Source organism: Telmatherina bonti (genome assembly GCF_933228915.1).
Source record: "Telmatherina bonti genome assembly, chromosome: 1".
Lineage (NCBI taxonomy): Eukaryota > Metazoa > Chordata > Actinopteri > Atheriniformes > Telmatherinidae > Telmatherina > Telmatherina bonti.
The window spans coordinates 2,508,396-2,523,131 of record NC_136619.1 but is presented as its reverse complement, the minus strand read 5'-3'; the positions used below and the strand labels follow the sequence as shown (position 1 = coordinate 2,523,131).

General features: G+C 44.6%; 1 protein-coding gene across 1 annotated transcript in view; it reads right to left on the bottom strand.

Moving 5' to 3' along the window:
• aldh1a3 (aldehyde dehydrogenase 1 family, member A3) overlaps nucleotides 1-14,736 on the bottom strand; it is a gene marked incomplete at both ends in the record, with an annotated part of 42,428 nt that overhangs the window by 2,636 nt on the left and 25,056 nt on the right. The window contains 2 exons of the mRNA XM_079243238.1: nucleotides 4,338-4,495; nucleotides 5,618-5,782. Of these exons, the coding sequence (XP_079099364.1) occupies nucleotides 4,338-4,495; nucleotides 5,618-5,782 (323 nt within the window). The remainder of the gene's footprint in view (nucleotides 1-4,337; nucleotides 4,496-5,617; nucleotides 5,783-14,736) is intronic.

Below are 14,736 nucleotides of genomic sequence, written 5' to 3'. Positions count from 1 at the left end.
TCTCTGGTCTGGACTCTGGTCAGGTCTCTGGTCAGGTCTCTGGTCAGGTCTCTGGTCTGGTCTCTGGTCTGGTCTCTGGTCTGGTCTCTGGTCTGGTCTCTGGTCAGGTCTCTGGTCAGATCTCTGGTCTGGACTCTGGTCTGGACTCTGGTCAGGTCTCTGGTCAGGTCTCTGGTCTGGACTCTGGTCAGGTCTCTGGTCAGATCTCTGGTCTGGACTCTGGTCTGGACTCTGGTCAGGTCTCTGGTCAGGTCTCTGGTCTGGACTCTGGTCTGGACTCTGGTCAGGTCTCTGGTCTGGACTCTGGTCAGGTCTCTGGTCTGGACTCTGGTCAGGTCTCTGGTCAGGTCTCTGGTCTGGACTCTGGTCTGGTCTCTGGTCAGGTCTCTGGTCTGGTCTCTGGTCAGATCTCTGGTCTAGACTCTGGTCTGGACTAGTTGACTTGAGTCTGCTTGGTTTATATTCTCTGAACGTATCACAGATGTAATCTGGTCTGAAACCATTCTGGGATTAATAAACAATGGTCCTGTATGGTTTGGTCTGCGATGGACTGGCGGCCCGCAACCCTTCATCGGACAAAGTGGTTGGGATGATGAATGGATGAATGAATGGATGGATGGATGGATGGATGGATGGCAGCTTCTGCAGCCGGGGATCGGACCACCAGGGTCCCCGCCCCTTGCTGCCGCCCAGCTCACATTGCACCCGACCCCTACGGCTCCTCCCGCAGGTCACCTTTCATAGCTCAGACACCAACATGGAGAAACTTACTGTGTATGTCCCAAGAAAACTACTGGATGGATGGATGGATGGGTGGATGGATGAATAGATGGATGGATGGATGAATAGATGGATGGATGGATGAATGGATGAATAGATGAATAGATGGATGGATGGATGGATGAATGGATGGATGGATGTATGGTTGAATGGATGGATGGATGGATGAATGGATGGATGAATGGATGAATAGATGGATGGATGGATGGGTGGATGGATGGATGGATGGATGAATGGATGGATGGATGAATAGATGGATGGATGGATGGCTGGACGGATGGATGGATGAATGGATGGATGGATGAATAGATGGATGGATGGATGAATAGATGGATGGATGGATGAATGGATGAATAGATGGATGGATGGGTGGATGGATGGATGGATGGATGAATGGATGATTGGATGAATGGATGGATGGATGAATGGATGAATAGATGAATGTTTACATTGCAGAGTTTGTACTGCTGAACCGGAGAGGATAGAAGAGGGACAGAAAGAGAATAAGAAGAAGAGAAAACAGAAAAACACCATGTAGAGAAAAAGAGAAAGATAGAAAGAGAAAGAATGGGAGACCGACACACATATGCATATACATAAGCACACATACACACCCGCCTATACATACACACATCCATACGTTACATGATTTATTGGTCGCTCATTCGGACATGTTTTTATGACCATTTTAAGACTGATGACGGGTGTTCTGGTCACCCCAGGAGTTGGTTAGTAGTAGGTGCTCAAGACTTATAACATTCTTCTGACAAAGATTATATCTAATAAGATTAGAATAGAAACAAAAATCTAATAAAAAATATAATGTCCAGCTGGTCAGCACACCATATTTCAGTGTTTCTGTTGAAATGACACAGAACCATCCTGCTACTAAAAGCAGTAAATGTTGTCATATACATCAGAGATAAAGAATCATGTTAATCTATCTTATAAATCTTTCTGATCCACTGTAGAATGTAATATATATGGTAACATCAACTCTGAGGAAATATGGAACAATTTGCAGCCTTTTAAAGTTTTATGATGGTTCATGACATTCATGTGATGTTTTTGCAAAGGAAGCTTCTGCTGATGAAGTTTTACTTTAATAAATGCAGCATTAGGCTTAAATCTGTAAACTGGATTTAAATGTTAAATTCTTTTAGTAATTTATCTTGGTTTCCGAAATTAATTCAGGTTTAATGTTGAAGTATGTTTATGGAGGAACACGAGGCCATGATGCAGATGTAGCTAAGCAACCAGCAGTTCCAGTTCACATTCCCAACACCAACCAGCAGCGATGTAGACTCCTGCTACTGGGAGACCACCAACCGGCAGCGATGTGGACTCCTGCTACTGGGAGACCACCAACCGGCAGCGATGTGGACTCCTGCTACTGGGAGACCACCAACCGGCAGCGATGTGGACTCCTGCTACTGGGAGACCGCCAACCAGCAGCGATGTGGACTCCTGCTACTGGGAGACCGCCAACCAGCAGCGATGTGGACTCCTGCTACTGGGAGACCGCCAACCAGCAGCGATGTGGACTCCTGCTACTGGGAGACCGCCAACCGGCAGCGATGTGGACTCCTGCTACTGGGAGACCACCAACCGGCAGCGATGTGGACTCCTGCTACTGGGAGACCACCAACCGGCAGCGATGTGGACTCCTGCTACTGGGAGACCACCAACCGGCAGCGATGTGGACTCCTGCTACTGGGAGACCACCAACCGGCAGCGATGTGGACTCCTGCTACTGGGAGACCACCAACCGGCAGCGATGTGGACTCCTGCTACTGGGAGACCACCAACCAGCAGCGATGTGGACTCCTGCTACTGGGAGACCGCCAGCCAGCAGCGATGTGGACTCCTGCTACTGGGAGACCACCAACCGGCAGCGATGTGGACTCCTGCTACTGGGAGACCACCAACCGGCAGCGATGTGGACTCCTGCTACTGGGAGACCACCAACCGGCAGCGATGTGGACTCCTGCTACTGGGAGACCACCAACCGGCAGCGATGTGGACTCCTGCTACTGGGAGACCACCAACCGGCAGCGATGTGGACTCCTGCTACTGGGAGACCACCAACCGGCAGCGATGTGGACTCCTGCTACTGGGAGACCACCAACCGGCAGCGATGTGGACTCCTGCTACTGGGAGACCACCAACCGGCAGCGATGTGGACTCCTGCTACTGGGAGACCACCAACCGGCAGCGATGTGGACTCCTGCTACTGGGAGACCGCCAACCGGCAGCGATGTGGACTCCTGCTACTGGGAGACCGCCAACCAGCAGCGATGTGGACTCCTGCTACTGGGAGACCACCAACCGGCAGCGATGTGGACTCCTGCTACTGGGAGACCACCAACCGGCAGCGATGTGGACTCCTGCTACTGGGAGACCACCAACCGGCAGCGATGTGGACTCCTGCTACTGGGAGACCACCAACCAGCAGCGATGTAGACTCCTGCTACTGGGAGACCACCAACCAGCAGCGATGTGGACTCCTGCTACTGGGAGACCACCAACCAGCAGCGATGTGGACTCCTGCTACTGGGAGACCGCCAGCCAGCAGCGATGTGGACTCCTGCTACTGGGAGACCACCAACCAGCAGCGATGTGGACTCCTGCTACTGGGAGACCGCCAGCCAGCAGCGATGTGGACTCCTGCTACTGGGAGACCGCCAACCAGCAGCGACGTGGACTCCTGCTACTGGGAGACCGCCAACCAGCAGCGACGTGGACCCCTGCTACTGGGAGACCACCAACCAGCAGCGACGTGGACCCCTGCTACTGGGAGACCACCAACCGGCAGCGATGTGGACTCCTGCTACTGGGAGACCACCAACCAGCAGCGACGTGGACCCCTGCTACTGGGAGACCACCAACCAGTGACTCTACAGAGATCTATTGGACCCCCAGCTGGTCCTGCTCTTCGGCCAGCACACAGTTTCCATGCTGATGGGGTGGAAACTGTACGGAGAGGTCCGTATAAAGTCCAGCCTGGTTCAGTTTTCCAAAAGGACCTGATGAAGGAACATTTCATACAAGTTTTCAGTTTAAAACACTTTAAATGGAGAAAAATTCTGGTGTTTGTTGGAGTTGTTGCAAAGATCTTTTATATTCTGGTGGTTTCAGTTTTATTCTTTTTATTCATTTAATGTTGGACTTCATGCTAAGATAGGGTTAGTGTTAGAAGATTTTCATTTCTTCATCATACTGTCCGTGTTTGTATTTTCTAGGAGAGACGACACATGTGACACGGCCAAGATGGCAACGATGGGAACCGCCCAATCAGCTTCAGTTCAGCTCTTCATAAACCGAGGAGCGAGGCCAGGGAGGCTCCGCCCACCTTTTATTTAGTTCATGGTTTTGACCCACAAATTCCTGATTTTTAAATTAATTTTAAGTCCGTTTTAACAGCAGCGTACATGGTTACGTAAAAGTGTGTTTCAGGCTCAGAAAAGCCAAATCAGGCCTTTATCTCATCTCCATCAGTTTTTTATTGTTACCACGGTGATGAAAAACCTGTGCTGTTTGCAGGACCGTGAACTCACCACACAGTGCCCGTCTCCATGGCGGCAGACACTGACAGGGCTCGGTCCATACTGGTTGTGAAGACGGCTGACACCAGGCCATACGGGGAGCTGTTGGCTCTCTCTACAGCCTCCTGCTGGTTCTCAAAGCTCAGGATGCACTGGACTGGACCGAAGATCTGGATGCAAAGGCATCAGTGGAGAACAGGGAAGCAGACAGAGAGTCGGAAGGTGATGGTGGATGGTAAGCAGAGAAAAGCAGAGCTGGTTTTCTCCACTGTCTTTGTCCTCGTCATTCACATTAATCATTGATCTTTTGTCAAAAGGACTAATCTGACGGCATGTTGGTTTTTTTAGCGTGACAGCAGCATATCCAGACTTTTACCATCAATTCAAATGAGCTCATAAAAACTAATGAAAGACTAACACAATAAGACCTGAATATATTTACAATCACAGGAAAACAAAAGAAATACAGTTACGGGATGTTTTTTTTAAACTTTATTACAGACTCATGGTCCACTCTAAGAAACTAAAAACAAATACACAGACAACTAAAGACCTCTAAACTTTTAAGAGGCAGTCATACCAGTGCTTCCAAAACACAGATGAGTATCTAACATCACTGTATACAGGACTGGAACAATACAAAATCACATTATTAACAGAGTCATTCAAACGATTTATGAATTTGAACATCAAATTCCTCAGGACAGCAGGCAAAGTATTTACCCGGCTAGACACAAAAAGGTCACTAGCACTGGTCCATCTTGGCTTTTTTAGGAAAAGCCTCAGTGCATCATTGTATGCCACCATAAGTCTTTTATAGCTGGCCTTTTTATAGCTCACCCAAAGATGTGCCGTGTACAGAGATGAACAAAATGCTTTAAACAGAGTCAGTTTCACCTCTACAGAGCAACAGGAGAATTTTCGAACAAGAATGTTTGCTTGAGCATATAGAAGCCGGCACTGGCGATACATGTCCTCATCATCCGACAGACAGTCTGTTATGATGTGACCGAGGTATTTGACAGTATCACATGTAACTGTGTGTGTGTGTGTAACTGTGTGTGTGTGTGTGTGATGAAAGTTATTATGTGGTGTGAAGCTTTATTTAAACAAGCAGAAATGGTTTTTATGTCAAACACTTTGTGTTTCTTGTTGCAGGAAAAGTGCTTTATGAATAAAGTTTGTTTTGATATGAAATAAATAAATAAAAACAAAGCAGTAACGAATAAAACTAAATGTTCTGTTTTATTTGACATAAGGTTATTTTTTTTAACATCCACAGCGAGACTAACCTCTTCCTTTGCAATCCTCATGTGATCTTTGACCCCAGAGAAGATGGTAGGTTGGACGAAGAGGCTCTTCTCGCCTACAGCTCCTCCCCCGTATTCCAGCCTGGCACCCTCCTTTTTCCCACTTTCTATCAGATCCATAATCTTATCAAACTGCTGTCGATCAATCTGAAGGATTCAGGAAGACATGAGAAGAACATTAAGTAACAACAGGATCAAATTCCACATTGACTGATTTAAATCCCAGGTGTTACAGGATGTTCTACAGGATGTTCTACAGGATGTTCTACGGGATGTTCTACAGGATGTTCTACAGGTGTTACAGGATGTTCTACAGGATATTCTATAGGTGTTACAGGATGTTCTACAGGATGTTCTACAGAATATTCCACAGGTGTTCCAGGATGTTCTTCAGGATGTTCTACAGGTGTTACAGGTGTTCTACAGGTGTTACAGGATGTTCTACAGGTGTTCTACAGGTGTTACAGGATGTTCTACAGGATGTTCTACAGGTGTTACAGGATGTTCTACAGGTGTTACGGTATGTTCTACAGGTGTTACAGGATGTTCTACTGGATGTTCTACAGGATATTCTACAGGTGTTACAGGATGTTCTACAGGTGTCACAGGACGTTCTACAGGATGTTCTACAGAATATTCCACAGGTGTTCCAGGATGTTCTTCAGGACGTTTTACAGGTTTTACAGGATGTTCTACAGGACGTTCTACAGGATGTTCTACAGGTGTTACAGGACGTTTTACAGGTGTTACAGGGTGTTCTACAGGTGTTACAGGATGTTCTACAGGTGTTACAGGATGATCTACAGGTATTACAGGATGTTCTACAGGTTGTTCTACAGGTGTTACAGGGTGTTCTACAGGTGTTACAGGACGTTCTACAGGTGTTCCAGGACGTTCTACAGGATGTTCTTCAGGTGTTACAGGATGTTCTACAGGTGTTAGTGGATGTTCTACAGGTGTTACAGGATGTTCTGCAGGTGTTACAGGACGTTCTACAGGTGTTACAGGATGTTCTACAGGTGGTCTACAGGTGTTACAGGATGTTCTACAGGTGTTACAGGATGTTCTACAGGATGTTCTACAGAATATTCTACAGGTGTTACGGGATTTCTACAGGTGTTCCAGGACGTTCTACAGGATGTTCTACAGGTGTTCTACAGGTGTTACAGGATGTTCTACAGGATGTTCTACAGGTGTTACAGGATGTTCTACAGGTGTTCCAGGACGTTCTACAGGTGTTACAGGATGTTCTACAGGTGTTCTACAGGTGTTACAGTATATTCTACAGGTGTTACAGGATGTTCTACAGGTGTTACAGGATGTTCTACAGGTGTTACAGTATATTCTACAGGTGTTACAGGATGTTCTACAGGTGTTACAGGATGTTCTACAGGTTATTCCACATGTGTTACAGGGTGTTCTACAGGTGTTACAAGACATTCTACAGGTGTTACATGATGTTCTTCAGGTGTTCTACAGGTGTTACAGGATGTTCTACAGGTGTTACAGGGTGTTCTACAGGTGTTGCAGGACGTTCTACAGGTGTTACAGGATGTTCTACTGGATGTTCTACTGGATGTTCTACAGGATATTCTACATTTGTTACAGGATGTTCTACAGGGGACACAGGACGTTCTACAGGATGTTCTACAGAATATCCCACAGGTGTTCCAGGATGTTCTTCAGGTGTTCTACAGGTGTTACAGGATGTTCTACAGGTGTTACAGTATATTCTACAGGTGTTACAGGATGTTCTACAGGTGTTACAGGATGTTCTACAGGTTGTTCTACAGGTGTTACAGGGTGTTCTACAGGTATTACAGGACATTCTACAGGTGTTACAGGATGTTCTAAAGGATGTTTTACAGGTGTTACAGGATGTTCTACAGGTGTTACAGTATATTCTACAGGTGTTACAGGATGTTCTACAGGTGTTACAGGATGTTCTACAGGTGTTACAGGATGTTCTACAGGTTGTTCCACATGTGTTACAGGGTGTTCTACAGGTGTTACAGGACATTCTACAGGTGTTACATGATGTTCTTCAGGTGTTCTACAGGTGTTACAGGATGTTCTACAGGTGTTACAGGATGTTCTACAGGTTGTTCTACAGGTGTTACAGGGTGTTCTACAGGTGTTACAGGACGTTCTACAGGTGTTACAGGATGTTCTACTGGATGTTCTACAGGATATTCTACATTTGTTACAGGATGTTCTACAGGGGACACAGGACGTTCTACAGGATGTTCTACAGAATATCCCACAGGTGTTCCAGGATGTTCTTCAGGTGTTCTACAGGTGTTACAGGATGTTCTACAGGTGTTACAGAATGTTCTACAGGATGTTCTACAGAATATTCTACAGGTGTTACAGGATGTTCTACAGGTGTTCCAGGACGTTCTACAGGATGTTCTTCAGGTGTTACAGGATGTTCTACAGGATGTTCTACAGGTGTTACAGGATGTTCTACAGGATGTTCTACAGGTGTTACAGGATGTTCTACAGGTGTTACAGGATGTTCTACAGGTGTTACAGTATATTCTACAGGTGTTACAGGATGTTCTACAGGTGTTACAGGATGTTCTACAGGTGTTACATGATGTTCTTCAGGTGTTCTACAGGTGTTACAGGATGTTCTACAGGTGTTACAGTATATTCTACAGGTGTTACAGGATGTTCTACAGGTGTTACAGGATGTTCTACAGGTGTTACAGTATATTCTACAGGTGTTACAGGATGTTCTACAGGTGTTACAGGATGTTCTACAGGTGTTACAGGATGTTCTACAGGTTGTTCCACATGTGTTACAGGGTGTTCTACAGGTGTTACAGGACATTCTACAGGTGTTACATGATGTTCTTCAGGTGTTCTACAGGTGTTACAGGATGTTCTACAGGTGTTACAGGACGTTCTACAGGATGTTCTACAGAATATCCCACAGGTGTTCCAGGATGTTCTTCAGGTGTTCTACAGGTGTTACAGGATGTTCTACAGGTGTTACAGAATGTTCTACAGGATGTTCTACAGAATATTCTACAGGTGTTACAGGATGTTCTACAGGTGTTCCAGGACGTTCTACAGGATGTTCTTCAGGTGTTACAGGATGTTCTACAGGATGTTCTACAGGTGTTACAGGATGTTCTACAGGATGTTCTACAGGTGTTACAGGATGTTCTACAGGTGTTACAGGATGTTCTACAGGTGTTACAGTATATTCTACAGGTGTTACAGGATGTTCTACAGGTGTTACAGGATGTTCTACAGGTGTTACATGATGTTCTTCAGGTGTTCTACAGGTGTTACAGGATGTTCTGCAGGTGTTACAGTATATTCTACAGGTGTTACAGGATGTTCTACAGGTGTTACAGGATGTTCTACAGGTGTTACAGGATGTTCTACAGGTTGTTCTACAGGTGTTACAGGGTGTTCTACAGGTATTACAGGACATTCTACAGGTGTTACAGGATGTTCTAAAGGATGTTTTACAGGTGTTACAGGATGTTCTACAGGTGTTACAGTATATTCTACAGGTGTTACAGGATGTTCTACAGGTGTTACAGGATGTTCTACAGGTGTTACAGGATGTTCTACAGGTTGTTCCACATGTGTTACAGGGTGTTCTACAGGTGTTACAGGACATTCTACAGGTGTTACATGATGTTCTTCAGGTGTTCTACAGGTGTTACAGGATGTTCTACAGGTGTTACAGGATGTTCTACAGGTTGTTCTACAGGTGTTACAGGGTGTTCTACAGGTGTTACAGGACGTTCTACAGGTGTTACAGGATGTTCTACTGGATGTTCTACAGGATATTCTACATTTGTTACAGGATGTTCTACAGGGGACACAGGACGTTCTACAGGATGTTCTACAGAATATCCCACAGGTGTTCCAGGATGTTCTTCAGGTGTTCTACAGGTGTTACAGGATGTTCTACAGGTGTTACAGAATGTTCTACAGGATGTTCTACAGAATATTCTACAGGTGTTACAGGATGTTCTACAGGTGTTCCAGGACGTTCTACAGGATGTTCTTCAGGTGTTACAGGATGTTCTACAGGATGTTCTACAGGTGTTACAGGATGTTCTACAGGATGTTCTACAGGTGTTACAGGATGTTCTACAGGTGTTACAGGATGTTCTACAGGTGTTACAGTATATTCTACAGGTGTTACAGGATGTTCTACAGGTGTTACAGGATGTTCTACAGGTGTTACATGATGTTCTTCAGGTGTTCTACAGGTGTTACAGGATGTTCTACAGGTGTTACAGTATATTCTACAGGTGTTACAGGATGTTCTACAGGTGTTACAGGATGTTCTACAGGTGTTACAGTATATTCTACAGGTGTTACAGGATGTTCTACAGGTGTTACAGGATGTTCTACAGGTGTTACAGGATGTTCTACAGGTTGTTCCACATGTGTTACAGGGTGTTCTACAGGTGTTACAGGACATTCTACAGGTGTTACATGATGTTCTTCAGGTGTTCTACAGGTGTTACAGGATGTTCTACAGGTGTTACAGGACGTTCTACAGGATGTTCTACAGAATATCCCACAGGTGTTCCAGGATGTTCTTCAGGTGTTCTACAGGTGTTACAGGATGTTCTACAGGTGTTACAGAATGTTCTACAGGATGTTCTACAGAATATTCTACAGGTGTTACAGGATGTTCTACAGGTGTTCCAGGACGTTCTACAGGATGTTCTTCAGGTGTTACAGGATGTTCTACAGGATGTTCTACAGGTGTTACAGGATGTTCTACAGGATGTTCTACAGGTGTTACAGGATGTTCTACAGGTGTTACAGGATGTTCTACAGGTGTTACAGTATATTCTACAGGTGTTACAGGATGTTCTACAGGTGTTACAGGATGTTCTACAGGTGTTACATGATGTTCTTCAGGTGTTCTACAGGTGTTACAGGATGTTCTACAGGTGTTACAGTATATTCTACAGGTGTTACAGGATGTTCTACAGGTGTTACAGGATGTTCTACAGGTGTTACAGGATGTTCTACAGGTTGTTCTACAGGTGTTACAGGGTGTTCTACAGGTATTACAGGACATTCTACAGGTGTTACAGGATGTTCTAAAGGATGTTTTACAGGTGTTACAGGATGTTCTACAGGTGTTACAGTATATTCTACAGGTGTTACAGGATGTTCTACAGGTGTTACAGGATGTTCTACAGGTGTTACAGGATGTTCTACAGGTTGTTCTACAGGTGTTACAGGGTGTTCTACAGGTGTTACAAGACATTCTACAGGTGTTACAGGATGTTCTACAGGATGTTTTACAGGTGTTACAGGATGTTCTATTGGTGTTACAGAATATTCTACAGGTGTTACAGGATGTTCTACAGGATGTTCTTCAGGTGTTACAGGATGTTCTACAGGTGTTACAGGACGTTTTACAGGTTTTACAGGATGTTCTACAGGATGTTCAACAGGTGTTACAGGATGTTCTACAGGTGTTACAGGATGTTCTACAGGTGTTACAGGATGTTCTACAGGTGTTACAGGACGTTCTACAGGTGTTACATGATGTTCTTCAGGTGTTCTACAGGTGTTACAGGATGTTCTACAGGTGTTACAGGATGTTCTACAGGATGTTTTACAGGTGTTACAGGATGTTCTACAGGTGTTACAGGATGTTCTACAGGATGTTTTACAGATGTTACAGGAATTTCTACAGGTGTTACAGGACGTTCAAAAGGATGTTCTACAGAATATTCCACAGGTGTTCCAGGATGTTCTTCAGGATGTTCTACAGGTGTTCCAGGATGTTCTACAGGTGTTACAGGACGTTCTACAGGATGTTCTACAGAATATTCCACAGGTGTTCCAGGATGTTCTTCAGGATGTTCTACAGGTGTTCCAGGATGTTCTACAGGTGTTACAGGATGTTCTACAGGATGTTCTACAGAATATTCTACAGGTGTTCCAGGATGTTCTACAGGTGTTCCAGGACGTTCTACAGAATGTTCTACAGGTGTTGTACAGGTGTTACAGGACGTTCTACAGGATGTTCTACAGGTGTTACAGGATGTTCTACAGGTGTTCTACAGGTGTTACAGGATGTTCTTCAGGTTTTACAGGATGTTCTACAGGTGTTACAGGACGTTCTACAGGTTTTACAGGATGTTCTACAGGTGTTACAGGACGTTCTACAGGTGTTACAGGATGTTCTACAGGTGTTACAGGATGTTCTACAGGTGTTACAGTATATTCTACAGGTGTTACTGGATGTTCTACAGGTGTTACAGGATGTTCTACAGGTGTTACAGTATATTCTACAGGTGTTACAGGATGTTCTACAGGTGTTTTACAGGTGTTACAGGATGTTCTACAGGTGTTACAGGGTGTTCTACAGGTGTTACAGGACGTTCTACAGGTGTTACAGGATGTTCTACAGGTGTTCTACAGGTGTTACAGGATGTTCTACAGGATGTTCTACAGGTGTTACAGGATGTTCTACAGGTGTTACGGTATGTTCTACAGGTGTTACAGGATGTTCTACTGGATGTTCTACTGGATGTTCTGCAGGATATTCTACAGGTGTTACAGGATGTTCTACAGGTGTCACAGGACGTTCTACAGGATGTTCTACAGAATATTCCACAGGTGTTCCAGGATGTTCTTCAGGACGTTCTACAGGTGTTACAGGATTTTCTACAGGTGTTCTACAGGTGTTACAGGATGTTCTACAGGTGTTACAGGATGTTCTACAGGATGTTCTACAGAATATTCTACAGGTGTTACAGGATGTTCTACAGGTGTTCCAGGACGTTCTACAGGATGTTCTACAGGTGTTACAGGATGTTCTACAGGTTGTTCTACAGGTGTTACAGGGTGTTCTACAGGTGTTACAGGACGTTCTACATGTGTTACAGGATGTTCTACAGGATGTTTTACAGGTGTTACAGGATGTTCTACAGGTGTTACAGGATGTTCTACAGGATGTTTTAGAGGTGTTACAGGATGTTCTACAGGTGTTACAGGACGTTCTACAGGATGTTCTACAGAATATTCCACAGGTGTTCCAGGATGTTCTTCAGGATGTTCTACAGGTGTTCCAGGATGTTCTACAGGTGTTCTACAGGTGTTACAGGATGTTCTACAGGTGTTACAGGACGTTCTACAGGTGTTACAGAATGTTCTACAGGTGTTACAGTATATTCTACAGGTGTTACAGGATGTTCTACAGGTGTTACAAGATGTTCTACTGGTGTTACAGGATGTTCAACAGGTGTGTTAGGATGTTCTACTAAATGTTCTACAGGATGTTCTACAGAATATTCCACAGATGTTACAGGATGTTCTACAGGTGTTACAGGATGTTCTACAGGTTGTTCCACGGGTGTTCTACAGGTGTTACAGGACGTTCTACAGGTGTTACAGGATGTTCTACAGGATGTTCTACAGGTGTTACAGGACGTTCTACAGGTGTTTTCGGATGTTCTACCAAATGTTCTACAGGTGTTACAGGATGTTCTACAGGTGTTACAGGGTGTTCTACAGGTTGTTCTACAGGTGTTACAGGATGTTCTACAGGTGTTACGGTATGTTCTACTGGATGTTCTACTGGATGTTCTACAGGATATTCTACAGGTGTTACAGGATGTTCTACAGGTGTCACAGGACGTTCTACAGGATGTTCTACAGAATATTCCACAGGTGTTCCAGGATGTTCTTCAGGATGTTCTACAGGTGTTCCAGGATGTTCTACAGGTGTTACAGGATGTTCTACATGTGTTCTACAGGTGTTACAGGATGTTCTACAGGATGTTCTACAGGTGTTACAGGATGTTCTACAGGTGTTACGGTATGTTCTACAGGTGTTACAGGATGTTGTACAGGTGTTACAGGATGTTCTACAGGTGTTCTACAGGTGTTACAGGATGTTCTTCGGGTTTTACAGGATGTTCTACAGGTGTTACAGGACGTTCTACAGGTTTTACAGGATGTTCTACAGGTGTTACAGGACGTTCTACAGGTGTTTTCGGATGTTCTACCAAATGTTCTACAGGTGTTACAGGATGTTCTACAGGTGTTACAGGGTGTTCTACAGGTTGTTCTACAGGTGTTACAGGGTGTTCTACAGGTGTTACAGGATGTTCTACAGGTGTTACAGTATATTCTACAGGTGTTACAGGATGTTCTACAGGTGTTACAGGATGTTTTACTGGTGTTACAGGATGTTCTACAGGCGTTTTAGGATGTTCTACTAAATGTTCTACAGGATGTTCTACAGAATATTCCACAGATGTTACAGGATGTTCTACAGGTGTTACAGGATGTTCCACAGGTGTTACAGGATGTTCTACAGGTTGTTCCACAGGTGTTACAGGGTGTTCTACAGGTGTTACAGGACGTTCTACAGGTGTTACAGGATGTTCTACAGGATGTTTTACAGGTGTTACAGGATGTTCTACAGGTTGTTCTACAGGTGTTACAGGGTGTTCTACAGGTGTTACAGGACGTTCTACAGGTGTTACAGGATGTTCTACAGGTGTTCTACAGGTGTTACAGGATGTTCTACAGGATGTTCTATAGGTGTTACAGGATGTTCTACAGGTGTTACGGTATGTTCTACAGGTGTTACAGGATGTTCTACTGGATGTTCTACTGGATGTTCTACAGGATATTCTACAGGTGTTACAGGATGTTCTACAGGTGTCACAGGACGTTCTACAGGATGTTCTACAGAATATTCCACAGGTGTTCCAGGATGTTCTTCAGGACGTTCTACAGGTGTTACAGGATTTTCTACAGGTGTTCTACAGGTGTTACAGGATGTTCTACAGGTGTTACAGGATGTTCTACAGGATGTTCTACAGAATATTCTACAGGTGTTAGAGGATGTTCTACAGGTGTTCCAGGACGTTCTACAGGATGTTCTACAGGTGTTACAGGATGTTCTACAGGTTGTTCTACAGGTGTTACAGGGTGTTCTACAGGTGTTACAGGACGTTTTATAGGTGTTACAGGATGTTCTACAGGATGTTGTACAGGTGTTACAGGATATTCTACAGGTGTTACAGGATGTTCTACAGGTGTTTTAGGATGTTCTACAGGTGTTACAGGACGTTCTACAGGTG